Source organism: Pimephales promelas, chromosome 8 (assembly GCF_988280905.1).
Source record: "Pimephales promelas chromosome 8, fPimPro1.hap1.1, whole genome shotgun sequence".
Classification (NCBI taxonomy): Eukaryota; Metazoa; Chordata; class Actinopteri; order Cypriniformes; family Leuciscidae; genus Pimephales; species Pimephales promelas.
In genome coordinates, this window is record NC_142776.1 from 29085480 (window position 1) to 29100901 (window position 15422).

Genomic DNA, 15422 nt, shown 5'->3' on the forward strand with positions numbered 1-15422 from the left:
TGTCACTAGTGTTTTAAATAAGTAACATTGTCAATGATCAGCTCATTTGGAAACATTCTGACATCTAGAATACAAAATGCAGCACCATAGCTTAATACTGCAGTCAATACATTACAGTTGAATGACCATGTTAAGAGTCATCAAAAATAGCACGATTGAAAAGTTTCCCATATCAATATAATACAGAGTTAGGCACTCCATAATAGTACTACTGTATATCTCACATTGAATTTAATGAATTATGTTAAAAATGTGTCTTTAAGCCATAAAAATCTGTGAAAATTCTTAAAGGGTTAGTTCACACAAAAATTATGTCATTAATGACTCAACCTCATGTCGTCCCAAGCCCGTAAGTTCATATTCGGAACACAGTTTAAGATAATTTTAGATTTAGTCCAAGAGCTTTCTGTCCCTCCATTGAAAATGTACGGTGTACTGTCTTACGGGCTTGGAACGACATGAGGTTGAGTCACATGACATAATTTTCATTTTTGGGTGAACTAACCCTTTAAAGCTTTTGTATGATTTCAGGAGATTTGAAGTAGAGAGCACAAGTCAAATGTGCTTTGTGGTGCTTTTTGAACCAATTTTGGAAGAGACCAGATCAGTCAACTTAAGTTTCTGCATAAGATTTTGTGTTCAACATAAAGAATATTCAGGTTTGGAAATGCATGAGAGAAAATTATGCTAGATTTTTTTTTAAAGAATGTGCTCTTAATTACCAAAAAGTACTAAAAGTACTTCCTCAACTAAAATGCAGTTCTCTTTCTTATTTCTGACAGTAGATATATGGGTTTTAAATCCAGTGTATTTAAAGATAAACTTACAATGAAAACTGATGCAGTCTATTTATTGCATTTAAGTCATATTAACTCTGTTTGTATAAAATCCTGTTCTCCAAAAGGTTCCTCAGGACGACTTCGGCCCTTCTCTTTTTGTAAAAGTGTCAGTGGCCCGTCTATGGTTTAGTGAAAGTTGCTGCTGCATGGGTAAGACTGTGTAAGATATATTGACTGTGTGCATGTTGTGTTTGTAGCGAAAGGAGGTGGTAGTTTGTCTAGGTCGTATGCTTATCACTTCCAGTGAGGGGGTTGGCCGGTAAAGAGATGGAAGGTTACTGCGTGTCCTGTGTGTGTGAGGGTGATCGGGCTGGGCTAGAGTGTCTGAGAGCTTTTGTGGATGAAGTTCAGATGGGTTGGGAAGAACACAACAGTTTGAAGGTAAGACTAGTCTGTGGGGACGTTTCCTCAGTTTAGGGTGAAAGATTAAAGACTGCTCCGGTGTGACTTTACGGGAGGAGAGTGTAGGCCAGGCCTTTTTTACCCCCTGTGACTGATTCTCCTTGCCAGAAGTGCAATGGCTGTTAATGAGTGAAGGCTTGTGACTGGTGGATTTTGATAGCGGCTCAAGGTGAGACTGAATGAGAGGTTTGTAAATAGGGGCACGGGGTCGTCTGATTGAAGTCCCCTCTACAAGAAGATTCACTCCCACATACTGAGGAACTTCTACTGGTGCCTGAAAACATAAAAAAAAACAATACAAATAAAAATAAAATTAGTTCTTAGGACCCAAAAACATTTAGATTTTCTATGACATTTTCAGAACAATTACATTTTATACAGAACCTCATTCTCATTATTGTAACATATATATACAGTATATATATATATATATATATAATTACATTTTAGAATAAATTAAAATAGAAGAAAAAAAATTATCGTGAAAAAACACTTCACAATTTTACTGTACTGTATTTTTAATCAAATAAAAGCAGCCTTGGTGAGCTTTGATACTTATTTCAAAAACATTTAAAAATCTTAGCACCCTACGCTTTTGATCAGTAGAATGCATGTTTTATTTTCTTATTTGGTTGGGTAATCCAGACCTATCTTGCCAGATTCTCCCATATGGCTCTTTGTGTGTACCTGTTTATATATGAGCTGGAAGCCACCAGTGTGAGAGTTGCGGTCACAGCGTCGATCCAGCACCACCCGCAAAGTGTCTTCCTGTACAGCGGGGCAGAGTCGAGCTGTGACTCTTGTGGAGGGTGCCATGGTGGGGCTGGCATTGATCTCCAACAGCCAAGGTCGTAAATCATTTCCCAGCATAAAGTCAGCTCCATAAAGCTCAAAACTGGCTTTGCGAGGTTCCACACTGTCCTGTGCAGTCAAGAGAGTTTGGATAACAGCCTTCTGCATACCTGGAACCACCACCCCTTCCCACAGACCACCACGGCCCGAAGCAGCCAACCAGGAGCGGAACTGCGAACACGACCACATGGACTCTGCGGGTAGAGAAGGATTGCGATCTGGGCTTGGCTGAAAATGCTTCTGAATGGAGTTGTTGCAAAGATGTACAGAGCTGAAGGTGTTAAAGTACAGGGGGGAAAAAAGATTAGTTGAAGCCTAGAAAGACAGTAGAAAAATCCATCTTAAAGGAATTGTGAAAAGGTAAAATTCTCTCATCATTTACTCATCCTCAACTCACATGGGACTTCTTGACTTTAACTGCGTGGACAAAAACATTGGAAGCACTAAATAAGCAATAAGCCCTGCGAAGCCATGTTTTACAGTGGATTTAGAACAGCTAAGGGTTGTTGTTTTTATAAAATGATTACTTCATAAAAATACTAATTTTAACATTTTATTAATAAATTAAACACCAGCAACCAAAAATATAACATTATAATACATGTATTCCTCCGCCAAGCAATGTAGTTCCAAAGAATTTGCTAAGCAACGCATGCAGCAACAAAGAATCACAAATGGCAGTTGCGCAGTAATACTAATGTAATGAGGTCACAGGTGTATGTTTGTTGAGTCATTTACAATGGCGAACACGGCTCAACCAATCAGAATCAAGGACTGAAACTATCCATTTCCATTTGTTAATGTTAGTTCACATCAGCCGTGGCCAAAAGAGACAAATATTGTGTCATGCAAAGTTTGCTTCTTCAGTATTTTAAAAATTTTTAAAGACTTTTATTGGCAAAACATTTAATATATGCCAAGAGTCAATATTTACATTGCGGACCCTTCTTCATATCCTCTGCAATTTGCTCAGGCATGTTTGATATTATATAGTGGGCCAAATCCTGACTGATGGTGACTTGCCTTATTAATGCTAGATTTAATAGTTGATTTATATATCTTTTTCGTGAGCTTCACAGAAGAAACTCATACAAGTTTGAAACAATATAGGGGTGTGTAAACGATGACAGAATTTTTGTTGTTGTTTTCTCACCTGTCCAATGTATGAGTGGAGTAAGGTTGCGTAGAAAAACGGAGGTAGCTCTCACGGTAGAACCACACAGTGAGAGGGTTCCAGTCTGTGACCAGGAACCACTGCCTAACATCAAACTTAGTGTCATGCACGAGGAGGGGCCGCTCCAAGTACTTCTGCACCACCCATTTACTGTCCGTCATGATGCAGTGGTCTCCATCTACTAAACTCAACATCTCATCCAGCTTGTTCATGCACATTATACCTAGAATAGTTCAAGAGTGAATTAAACAGTTTTGCGATATCCTTTACACCATTGACCTTCACAAAATTACCTCTGCCTCGTGACTTGGCCCCAGGTTTAATGATCCAGATGTTGCTGAGTCCATCAGTCTCTATCTGAGGGCAAACTTGACGCATCTGCTCCAGCATGCACTTACAACGCTCCACATATTCTTCACATCCCTCTATCGTCAGTCCTTCACTGCAAAGGAAAAGAAACATTGCAATAAAGCTTTCTCTTTACTTACTATTATGCATCTTCACTATTCCACAGATAAACTTAGTGTAGGTGATGGAAATAATACAAAAAATGTATCAGAGCCATTCGAGGAAAAAAAAGGGAACAGAAAACGTATTATTATTATAGATGACAAAATCTTTCATGAAAAAAATCGTTTTTACTTTTTTATTTATTTCCCCAAGACCCCTAATAATATTAGATTATATTTATTTATTTATTTGTATTATTTTATTTTATTATTACTCACTGGTTGCAAGTTTGATATCAGGTCTAAAAGTTCTGACGTTCAGGAATAATAATATCTATTCTACTTATTCTATCTTTATTACTTTACCATGATTGGGCAGTCCAAGTTGCTAAACACCATTGTAAATGTGTGTAAATATTCTTTAATTACTCTAATGTTAGAAAGTTGCATTAGTTTGTAATGCTGTTTATTTTCATAAGGTGATTTACATAATAAAATGTTCGGCCCCGAAACTTAGAGATGTTTACTAGGTAAGTACATTTAACTCTCTTTAAAAATATCAAGAACTGTTTCATTCATGATATTACTCTTTTATGCAATTTTAGACATATGATAAATAATAATACAAAACTATACTCACTGAATAACTAAGTAATAATTCTGAAGAAACACCTTCCACTGTTGCTCCGAGAGGGTAGGGGTTGTTTCCAAAGTGACGTCTATGTCACAGTGTTCTAAACTGTTCAGATACTCCTGACATACATGCAATGCATTGTCAATTAACGAGGTTCCAACCCTCTGATTGGTGTGCTGTTTACGCCGCTTGCTCAGACCTACAAATGAGGGAAGATGTGTGAATCTGTGTGTGAGTTCGAATGTGTGTGTTAGTGTGTGTCATACCACGAGATTTAGCATCATGAACCTCGCCTATTCTCTCCCACTCTGAATCCCCTCCATACTTCTCCAAAACATACAGCAATAGACTTGTGCATGCAGTGCGTCTAAAGTCGTCTGTAAAGAAAAAGAAAAAAAATGGTGTGGCAACGCAAATATTGCAGGTTGGGGCGACCCGTGAACTGTAACAGAGATCATAGTTCACAACTGTGTGTGTTAGCAACACCTAACACCAGTTTACCCCAGGGAGACTGTTAATGTGGTGTAAATTACAGTACATTGGGGGGAAAGAATTATCTGTTAAAGGAAAAGAAACCAGCATGCAAATAGGGAAAAACACAGCAAGGACACAGTATTTTCCAGATTAAGTGTGTACTGACCAATAAAAGCATGTTTCTCATCCTCCGCCCCCAGTCTGTAGCAGCGTGGGAAGAATGTATCAGGGTCTGCTTCATCAAACCACTGCAGATTTCTCAAATTCACACACAAACCAACCTGAAAAAGACATAGTTATGAAACAATCGGTAATGAGAAAGAGAAAGAGTTGTTGCGTGGAGGAATTTTAGTTTGGAAATGTCAAGTTTACAATGAACCTTGGTTGTAAAAGATCCCGCCTTTGCATAATGATTGGTCATCTGATCTTTACGTAAAGACCGGCAGTCGATTGAATCCCTCTTTGTTGTCCAGTAGAAATATGGGGTCTCATTGCGAACCAACCGTGACTAGGGGATAAAAAAAAAAATCAGAGGATCAGAGACTGTCCATAAGTCGCATTCAAAGACCCAGCTGCTATGGCAACTGTCACTGAAATGGAATTCTACGGTTTCTATACACACCATTAGGTCGTACAGATCATCTGCTTCATCGTCCCTTTCTCCCTCCTCTACCAAGTCTGTATCAAGAAACAGAGAAGGTGGTGTGACAGTAGGCAAGGGACTGAAAGAATGATCACTCACAGACATCTGTGTGTTGGAATGAGTGGTGTCAAGTAGCAACTCAAACCATCATATAAAGCTTTAAATTACAGTGGGTCATTAACTAAACACAGTCACATAGGATGCTCCAAGCATTAAATTTACAGTATATAATTACACACACACACACACACACTTACATTACCATTCAAAAAGTTAAGGGTCGATAAAACTTTTTTAAAACTGTTTTGAAAAAAGTCTCTTATGCTAATTAAGACTGCATTTATTTTATTTGATCAAAAATACAGTACTAATTTTAATAATGTCAAATATTAAATGAACTGTTTTATGAACTTTAATTTATTCCTGTAATGGCAAAGCTGAATTTTCAGCATCATTACTCAGTATTATGTACGTCACATGATCCTTCAGAAATCAAAGTATAATATGCTGATTTGCTGATATAAAGTTATTTAAAGGAGAAATATATTTTTTAATTATAAATCTACAATTAAACTGCCTGAAAGTGTCCATCCTAAAAAAATCTAACAGACCCCAAACTTGAACAATAGTCTACCAAATGATCTATTTGAGGAGGATACCATGACCTTTTTTAATAATAATTACTTCCAGGGATGTAGAAACAAAGGTCCTAACTGATTTGCTGATGTGGGCACCAGACAGTGGATATATTAGTAGTAGGATATAGCTGTGTATTCTATTTTATTTATTTAAAAAAAAAATACTGTCTTTATTAATCATTTTTAACTTTTAAAACATCTGCTGGTATGCCCAGCAGAAGCTTTGACAGATTTAACATCTGGGGACTATTTTGTCCCCTAAGTAAACCAGTGCACACAGAAACCAACAAGCCTTGTCGTGTGTCTAGGGAGATTCGTGTGATGGAAAGGATCTCATCTTTGTTCTGTCAGATACTCTCACCATCATCATCACTGCTGTCACCCTCATCTGTGGCTTCAGTTTCAAGATCATGTCGACGGGGTTGTAGGAATGAGGGCCGTGGTAGTCGGCGCTCCACCCATCCTCTTGCGCGTAGGCCCGCGCGGATTACCGGATATGGGCCATGCACCGTGAACACTTTCTTTTCCTACAGCAGAATAAGTACAGTCGTCACTGTGTGTTCATTGAAATCTCAATGTCATCATTATTATTAATGATTAAAGATCCTTTGCAGTTATTGAGTGCACTACATCTATAAAGATTCTTTGAGATTTTAGAAGTCTAACCTTTATGGCTTTGTCCACTAGAGTCTTAGCTGTCCTCAGTCGGTCCCCATTAATCAGAGGCAGATTTAGATAATTACAGCGAACTTTTCCCTCCAAGGGTGGCACTGTGACATACACGGAAATGCTTTACAAAACTGCTACACAAAAAAAAATAAAAAATAACAAGGTCGACCTATAGTGTGTGTAGTTTTGGCTATAGTTGTGTGGGGCAATTTTTCAAAATACCTTCACATAATAGACTGAATTCCACATTGTGACAATATCTGAAGTGGTCCTCATATGAAAGACTCGTAATTTTGCCAAATCATATTTTGATTTTAATCTAAGACAATAGTCTTTGTTTGTGGGAGGTGTAGGGTTTTAAATATCTAATATAAAAACCATTGTGCCTATGAGAATGCCTCACTGATGTACACTACCGTTCAAAGGTTTAAGTTCTGTGAGATTTTTAAAAGAAGTATCTTATACTCCCACACCCATGATAAAAAATACAGTAAAAACTATAATATTGTGAAATATTGTTCAAATAACTGTTCTCTAGCTACTATAATAGAGCCTATATTTTAAATTTATCATTTATTCCTGTGATAGCAAAGCTACCCTTCAGGAATGATTCTAATATGCAGATTTTTTACTCAAGAAATGTTTATTATTGTCATCAATGCTGAAAACAGTTCAGCCGAAACCGATATTCATATTTTGCAGGATTCTAAGAAGTTCAAAAGCATTTATTGGAAACATTAGTCTTTTGTAAAATAAATATCTATGGACACTTGTATACTATTATCGCTTTGAAAGGTACTTGAATTATTTATGAAATGTTCCATGAAAGATTCATTATTAAAGCGTCACACCATTTTTTTTTTCGTGATTTAGCTTGGCCAAAGATAACACACAGTGATATGCACACCGCTATTTATTATTATGCATGTTTACTGTATGACCAAACTATTTTTATAGACACTGCGTGTCTCTAAAATAATAATGTTTTGTATTATGACTGTTTGTGATTTCTAATAACCTATCCATTTGGAATAGGCTAAAGGCAGACTATTATCTGTACTAGTAGTAGCCACTAGATGTCAATGTACGCTATCTAGCTAAAAGAAATGTTAAAGGAATAGTTCACCCAAAAATCATTTACTCACCCTCAAGTTGTTGCAAAGCTGTATGAATTTCTTTCTTCTGCTGAACACACAAAGATATTTTGAAGAATATGGGAAACCAAACAGTCGATGGGCCCCATTGACTTCTGTTATGGAAAAAAATACTATAGTATTTATAGTATAAAATAGTACAAATACTAACTGTATATTTGTAGTGAAAAATCCCTGAACAAAATGGAATTACAGTGAGTAGCCTAGTGGATGACACTTAACACAAAAATAAAACCTGTGTTTAATTTGAAATGTAGGCTATTTTAAATAGAGTCAAATCAAGTCTTTACTACTTGCCAAAACGATGCAAATTGCCTGGAATTCATTTTAGTGATTTGGCTCACTCAGTACAAGACAGTATGGACAAAAATAACAACACATCATCAGACATGACATAAACAATAAAAACAAAACAAAATCAGAATACAAATACTGTTGCTATCAATGAGTAAGTATAAATAAATAATCAAATAAATAAATAAATCAGATAAAATGCTAATGCATTTGGTGATGAGAAGGACTTATTAAAGCAGATAATTATGAAAGCAGAGCAGATAACGATTATTGGTGTGAATTGAGGGACCTCAGAGCCTGTGGGTAAGTGAAAAACGGGTGGTTCTGGATCTGATGCTTCTTAGCTTTCTACCTGATGGTAAAAGGATTAAAAGGGAATTAGACACCTTGGACACTTTACATTTCTTAAATTGTCTTAAAAAGAAAAGTCGCTGACAATCTGGCTGAGATTGGTGTCACATTTAAGACTGGAGGATATGATGGTCCCAAGGAACCTAAAACTTTCACTGTTTTGTCCTTGATGGACAAAATCAACAATCATCTCCTTGGTTTTGGAGATGTTAAGGGACAGGTTGTTAATTAAGCATCACTCAGCCAGCAAGGATACTTGTTTTCTGTAAGCCGATTCATCGTCATTGGTAACGAGGCCCACCACAGTGGTAGCAAATTTAAAAATCCTGACTGAATCATGCGAGAAAGACAGTCATTGGTATAAAAAGAAAAAAAGAAAAGGGGAGACAGAACACACCCTTGTGGTGCACCAATGCTGGTGGACACTGGTTTTGACAAGAGGTTATAAACTTTAATCACTTGAGATCTGTCTGTAAAAAATTCAGTTACTGTACATGGACTCCTTAACACCCAACCCCAGAAGTTTTGTCACACAGTCTCTTTGGTATAATATTATGAAATGCAGAACTGAAATCAATCAATAGTACCCGTGCGTATCTGTCCCTTCCAAAAGTTGCAGAATGGTATGGGTGCAAAGAGAAACAGCATCTTCAACAGTCCTGTTCTCCCGAAATGCAAATTGGAAATTAAATTTAAAACACGCTAGGACTTTACATAGTCTAAAAGACCAACTAAAAATGTCAGTAGCTAATACGACATTGGCAGCAGAGACCTAGTCGGGCCTGCAGCCTTCCTACAGACACTAAATAATGATTTTTTCTCTAAAACCTGTAGCACAATGTCAGTGCAGAACTGAAATCAATCAATACCCGTGCGTAGCTGTCCCTTCCAAAAGTTGCAGAATGGTATGGGTGCAAAGAGAAACAGCATCTTCAACAGACCTGTTCTCCCGAAATGCAAATTGGAAATTAAATTTAAAACACGCTGGGACTTAGTCTAAGAGACCAACTAAAAATGACAGTAGCAAATACGACATTGGCAGCAGAGACCTGGTCGGGGCCTGCAGCCTTCCTACAGACACTATAATGATTTTTCTCTAAAACCTGTAGCAAAATGTCTTCTGTAGCACGATACGACTTCGCTTGAGATATTGTCACATTTAATTTTCGCCCTCATAAATTGTACATTTATTAGTACACTCATAAACTATTTCTGGCGCTTTTTCTGTAGGTGCAAAACCGCATCAATCGAATTCAGCTTCAGCAACAGTCCCAGTTCGAGCTCTCTGATTGGCTGGATGACATATGATGCTGTCACGGTCTGTACCTCTTTCCAAGTCCTGGAGAGCGCGCGCCTAACAACAGCAGCAAGTGTACACAGGACGAGTGCGTGTATAGGCTATCTCTCAACGTGTTTCAGACGGGATCAAGAATAGGCTACTTAATGTCTCTAATCTTATATATATGCATGAATCGATCTGGAGTTTCTCAACAGGAACTGTTAATCTGAGCCGCGTCGTTGTATTCTTTCTGTGGAAGCTGCAATCGACTCTGCTTTAAAACGGAGTTAACCATGCCTGCCGAAAACAGCGACCAGGAGACCATGCTGAGCTATCAGGTAGTTCAATTATTTAATAAGAATGTCTTGGGGGAAGGCTGATGGGCGTTCTTCCATAGGGTCCGCTCTGTCATTTTGTCATGGGTTCAGTAATAGCGCAGGATAGAAATAGCCGCTAATTAAGTTTGTTGCATGTCTATTTATTTGGTTTATTCCTCCAGTAGGCTAACTTAGAATACGGCATCTGCTGTATCTGCAATGTTCTGTTGTGTATCTCACTAAAGCCTATTATGTTATAGCTAAATCAAATATAAGATTGCGTTTTGATCTTAAATGGAATAGCCAAACACATCCGGGCGCTCCATTAGTGCAGGGATCAATAGTACTGTGTGTTCCTTGTCGCCCTCATTGCCACAAATATCTTATCGACGCTGCACTATCGGTGTATGCATCCCTTTAAAAGCAGACCGTTCTTTCTTACATGTATGTGATTTCAACAGACTAGTATGCGCGATATTACCCGATTGTGCTCCGCGCGTGGATGTGTATTATTGCAGCGTTACAGGCACGTGCTGCAGTATTGCCAGGGACAGCTCTCATCATTCGTTTATTATCCGCGTCATCGACTTTGAGCTTGTCTTGGGGAAGGCTGATGGGCGTTCTTGCGGAGGGATCCGCACTGCCTTTTTGTAATGGTTTGAGTAGGGGAGCGCAGGATAGAAATAGCACATAATGTATAATTTACAATCCATTATCCTACCCAGATAGCAAATTGGCCTTGGGCCGGATCTGGCTTAATTTCGGCTGCGATTTTGGCCCACATACCGCATGGAATTACGGGCCAAGGTTGGCCCAAGTGCTGTTTGCCGTAAGTCAACCAGATCAAAGCCGTGAGCAAACCAAAACTCGCCCAGAGCTTTGCAGTGTACCCAGATATTACCCAGAACTGGGCCAAAACAACGCCGTACTCCCCATATGTCAGCCAGACAAAAGCCAAACTGCCACCACCTTTAGGCCAGAACTCAGCCACATCTTATCCAGAAGCTGCAGAAAACAGCCATAACTGGGCCAATATTATACCAGAGTCCCCAAAACTGAACCAGAAATTATTCCTGTGTAAAACAAGGTATAATAAAAAAAATGACACTACAGAAATGCAAAGAACAATATTTTATTGAGAAGGGAAGACAATCTCAGCCAGATAAAAGGATAAACAACAAAATACAAGCCAATACTAGAGTAAGACAAAACAAAATATAACTATAATTCACATTACAAGAATAATAAAAAGACAGCAATAAATTAAAATGTAACAAAATGTGTATGTGGCATTCTTAAATAATGAGATACAAAAATTAACAAAAATATGTTGGCCGAGAGATCTCAAAGTCCTGCAACAGAAGAAAACATGCAAACAAGAAAAACACCAGCAAGTCAAGACATCAGTTTCACAACACACATGCTGCAAATACAATGCAAACAATAAATAATAATAAAAATAAAACAATGAACACCATTGTCGAGTAGATATTTGTTGGCCGGACATTTGGAGAGCATTTATGTATTTGGTTGTGTTTTAGCACATGTGATAAAGATGTTCTTATTTTACAGGGTTTTTTTTCTGTTTGCATCCATTTTCTTCTGTTGCAGAATGTTGAGACCTCTCAGCCACCGTACTAAAAAGCAACAGAAACCAAGCAATACATTAAATTCATACAAACAGTAAAGCAAAAGTGTAAATGTGTCATGCATGCCACACCACCACTGCTATGACACATGCTATAGTATCCTTACACTAACAGTGAATATATGATGAAAAATACTAAATGAAATCTTACATCTTATTAAAAGTACTAAATGAAATCTTACATCTTATGAATCGGTCATCACTTGAGAGGCTTTTTCTCTGTGGTCTGGGTGTTTCATGATGCCATGGTGACTGTATTGCCTGTCTGTGAGACTGTAAAGTTAAATCCTGTTGCCTGCGATGTTCTGTGAGGTCTTGTGAACTTCTCTACTTGCCATGGCTGCAGTAGCCTCCTCATCGGGGTCATTTTCATCCATTAGTCGCCTGTTTCATCTTTAGGAAAGGTACATTTTTTTAATGATTACTAAATTTGATTAAGAAAGTGTGGTATGGTCATGTAAAGACTATTCAGTGACAAATTCCCTTTTTGCAATTCAAAAAGAAATGTGCATTATAATGTGTTAAACTGCACAAATATATAAGGACCTGTAAGAAAGGTCTATGTTAATGAATTAACGTTAAAAAATAGTCAATCTTACTTTATTTTCCGTTTTGGTGGCCTCAGAAAGATCAGCTGTTGTTCAGCAAGAAGCAGCTTCCGATGTTCTTCACTATGTTAATTTTCAATGAAAAACAGAATTCAAACATCAATTCTATTTCCTCTCCAACATAAAAACAAATAAAATCCAACCACACAAACCCCCCAAAAATCGTATCTAGTAATGCGCTATAGATTAAAATCCACGTGTTAAGATAGTGAAAAACTATAAACTTACCTTGATCATGTAGCTATTAAAACTTCAAAAGATAAAACCAACACAGCGTGAATGTCGAAGTTAGAACAACTAACTTAGTTATTTGAATTTCACCGCGACTGCGTTGAGTTGCTGAATAGCTGCTACGCAACTTCCGGATCCTCTGGTAGGCGGGATGGTGTCACTGGGTGCATTCTGGGAAAAGTAGTCTTTTTGCAAAGCGGATTTAACACTGTACATGTAAATCAACTACAATTTCCATGATGCATTGCAAACCAGATTGTATCAGCAGCCACAGACGTCGCATCGACTGCCGCGTGGTTTGCTCACACTGCTCTAAAAACACGCCAGTTTCCCGGAGATTTTTAAAAACAGAACCACGTTTTATTTAACCGATTTCAATGGTTTACGTGGAGAACATAAATGTTTATTCTCCAAATACTTACAATAGGCTATGTATAGGCTATTTTATGGAGATTATATAATTTTTTTATTGAGGAATTGTGAAAACTCAAAGCATGGGTGGTTTTTGCTTCAAAAAATCATAGTTTAACCATGGGTTTTTGTAGTACATCTGTAGGCTACCTAATAAATTCCCCAAAAAGTGAATTTTTGTGTGTGTGTGTGTGTGTGTGTGTGTGTGTGTGTGTGGCATATTGATTACCATTTGGATAACCACAAAGTAGCCTACTCTTTCAGTTCCATTCAATCTTTTGTCTATGCTGCAGACTGAACCATTTGTCTTCAGTCATTTTGCAAACATCTTTTTTTTTTCCATTCTGCAATCTGCACATTATCACCTCCTTAACCCCCCCCCCCCCATTAAAATAATCTTGCCAATAGAATAATCAAGGCTTCTTTCCTTAAAACCTGCCTGTGTAAAAGAGAACTATTTGCATACATATCTATATGTATTTTTAACTAGGTCTATAACAAACTTATTTCATTTTATTATTTTTAACAAAATTAACCCTATTTATGAGGTTGCATTATAATTATGTCTAAAATATGAACCAATTTAACACCACATCTTACACGGCTATTTTACAGTACAGCACTTTCATGAGGTCTGTTATTTGCTCAGCCAACCAAAACCCAACCAGATCTCAGCCAAAAATGTCCTTATTCTGGCAGACCGAACTCAAGCCAAAGCTTAGCCAAACAGATACAATTTGATTTGTTTCTTTTGGTTAGCCAGACTCCAGCCAGAGCTTAGCCTAGTATTGTTTGACACAAGAGTGTGAAAAAAACAGTGCCAGAATTAAGCCAGAAGTGCCGAATATAAGCCAGACTCGGCCCAGACTTTGTTGCTATCTGGGTAATGCATCAAGAGAGTGCGCGTATAGCATCGTAAATTGATTGAGAAATTAAAGCTTTCAGCATTTGATAAGTTTGAATCTAAGATTATTGTGCAAAATATGGCTTTCTTTGGGGCGCTCTTACTTTCAGTGTACCCCGTTACCCTCAAATGACCTTGACGCCATCCTCTCTCTCTCTCTCTCTCTCTCTCTCTCTCTCTCTCTCTCTCTCTCTCTCTCTCTCTCTCTCTCTCTCTCTCTCTCTCTCAGCAACAATGTTATTGGTGCAGTTATTCAGCGCCAAACTAAAGCTGAATGCCGAGTGAGATGCTTGTAGCTCACCATTTGACATGTCAGGAGGAAACCTGAACTTTTGAGTAGGCCTACTGCTAACTGTCATTAAATATGAAAGGATTAATTCACCCATAAATAAAAATTCAGATTTTACTCACCCTCATGTTGTTCCAAACCCGTCTGACTTTATTTCATCTGTGGAACAAAAAAAAGAAAAAAAAAAAAATACCGGATGAATACCGTAATATACATTCACCTAAAGGTTTATTAGGAAACAATACAAATACTGTATTTGACCCCCTTTCACCTTCAGAACTGCCTTAATTCTACGTGGCATTGATTCAACAAGGTGCTAAAAGCATTCTTCAGAAATGTTGGCCCATATTGATAGGATAGCATCTTGCAGTTGATGGAGATTTGTGGGATGAACATCCAGGGCATGAAGCTCCCGTTCCACCACATCCCAAAGACGCTCTATTGGGTTGAGATCTGGTGACTGTGTGGGCCATTTTAGTACAATGAACTCATTGTCATGTTCAAAAAACAAATTTGAAATGATTTGAGCTTTGTGACATGGTGCATTATCCTGCTGAAAGTAGCCATCAGAGGATGGGTACATGGTGGCCATAAAGGGATGGACATGGTCAGAAACAATGCTCAGGTAGGCCATGGCACTTAAACGATGCCCAATTGGCACTAAGGGGCATGAAGTGTGCCAAGAAAACATCCCCCACACCATTACACCACCACCACCAGCCTGCACAGTGGTAACAAGGCATGATGGATCCATCTTCGCATTCTGTTTACGCCATATTTTGACTCTACCATCTGAATGTCGAGACACATCAGACCAGGCAACATTTTTCCAGTCTTCAACTGTCCAATTTTGGTGAGCTCTTGCAAATGGTAGCCTCTTTTTCCTATTTGTAATTGAGATGAGTGGTACCCGGTGGGGTCTTCTGCTGTTGTAGCCCATCCACCTCAAGGTTGTGCGTGTTGTGGCTTCACAAATGCTTTGCTGCATACCTCGGTTGTAACGAGTGGTTATTTCAGTCAAAGTTGCACTATATCAGATTGAATCAGTCGACTCCTCTGACCTCTATCATCAACAAGGCATTTTCGCCCACAGGACTGCTGCATACTGGATGTTTTTCCCTTTACACACCATTCTTTGTAAACCCTAGAAATGGTTGTGCGT

General features: G+C 38.1%; 2 protein-coding genes and 1 long non-coding RNA gene across 4 annotated transcripts in view; 1 reads left to right on the forward strand and 2 right to left on the reverse strand.

The window, feature by feature from the left end:
* Positions 1-834: 834 nt before the first annotated feature.
* Positions 835-8852, reverse strand: ttll3 (tubulin tyrosine ligase-like family, member 3). Its single transcript, XM_089134618.1, has 12 exons — positions 8830-8852; positions 6772-6895; positions 6467-6632; positions 5447-5502; positions 5204-5332; positions 4991-5105; positions 4617-4727; positions 4357-4549; positions 3561-3709; positions 3247-3490; positions 1929-2364; positions 835-1515 (listed from the first exon to the last, which is right to left on the reverse strand). The coding sequence occupies exons 1-12, from the start codon at positions 8850-8852 to the stop codon at positions 910-912; spliced, it is 2352 nt and encodes a 783-aa protein (XP_088990744.1). The 3' UTR covers positions 835-909.
* A 1060-nt stretch (positions 8853-9912) lies between these two features.
* The window catches only part of slc4a8 (solute carrier family 4 member 8), a 32971-nt gene continuing 27461 nt past the window's right edge, over positions 9913-15422 (forward strand). The window contains exon 1 of one of the 2 annotated variants that reach the window (XM_039689363.2): positions 9913-10190. In XM_039689363.2, the coding sequence (XP_039545297.2) occupies positions 10146-10190 (45 nt within the window). In that variant the 5' untranslated portion in view covers positions 9913-10145. The remainder of the gene's footprint in view (positions 10191-15422) is intronic. The other variant, XM_039689362.2, reaches the window with a different exon arrangement.
* On the reverse strand, positions 11286-12958 carry LOC148978110 (uncharacterized). The gene is made up of 4 exons (XR_016169529.1): positions 12654-12958; positions 12417-12488; positions 12000-12210; positions 11286-11806 (listed from the first exon to the last, which is right to left on the reverse strand). It is a non-coding gene; the product is annotated as an uncharacterized LOC148978110 (long non-coding RNA).

Excerpts from the sequence above, each read along its gene's own strand:
- ttll3 (XM_089134618.1), bottom strand. The coding sequence starts at position 8,852 with ATGAATCGGCTTACAGAAAACAA. Across the intron at positions 3,491-3,560 it reads GGCCAAGTCACGAGGCAGAG|GTATAATGTGCATGAACAAG; the intron begins GTAATTTTGTGA and ends GAACTATTCTAG. Across the intron at positions 1,516-1,928 it reads TCCAGCTCATATATAAACAG|GCACCAGTAGAAGTTCCTCA; the intron begins GTACACACAAAG and ends TTATGTTTTCAG.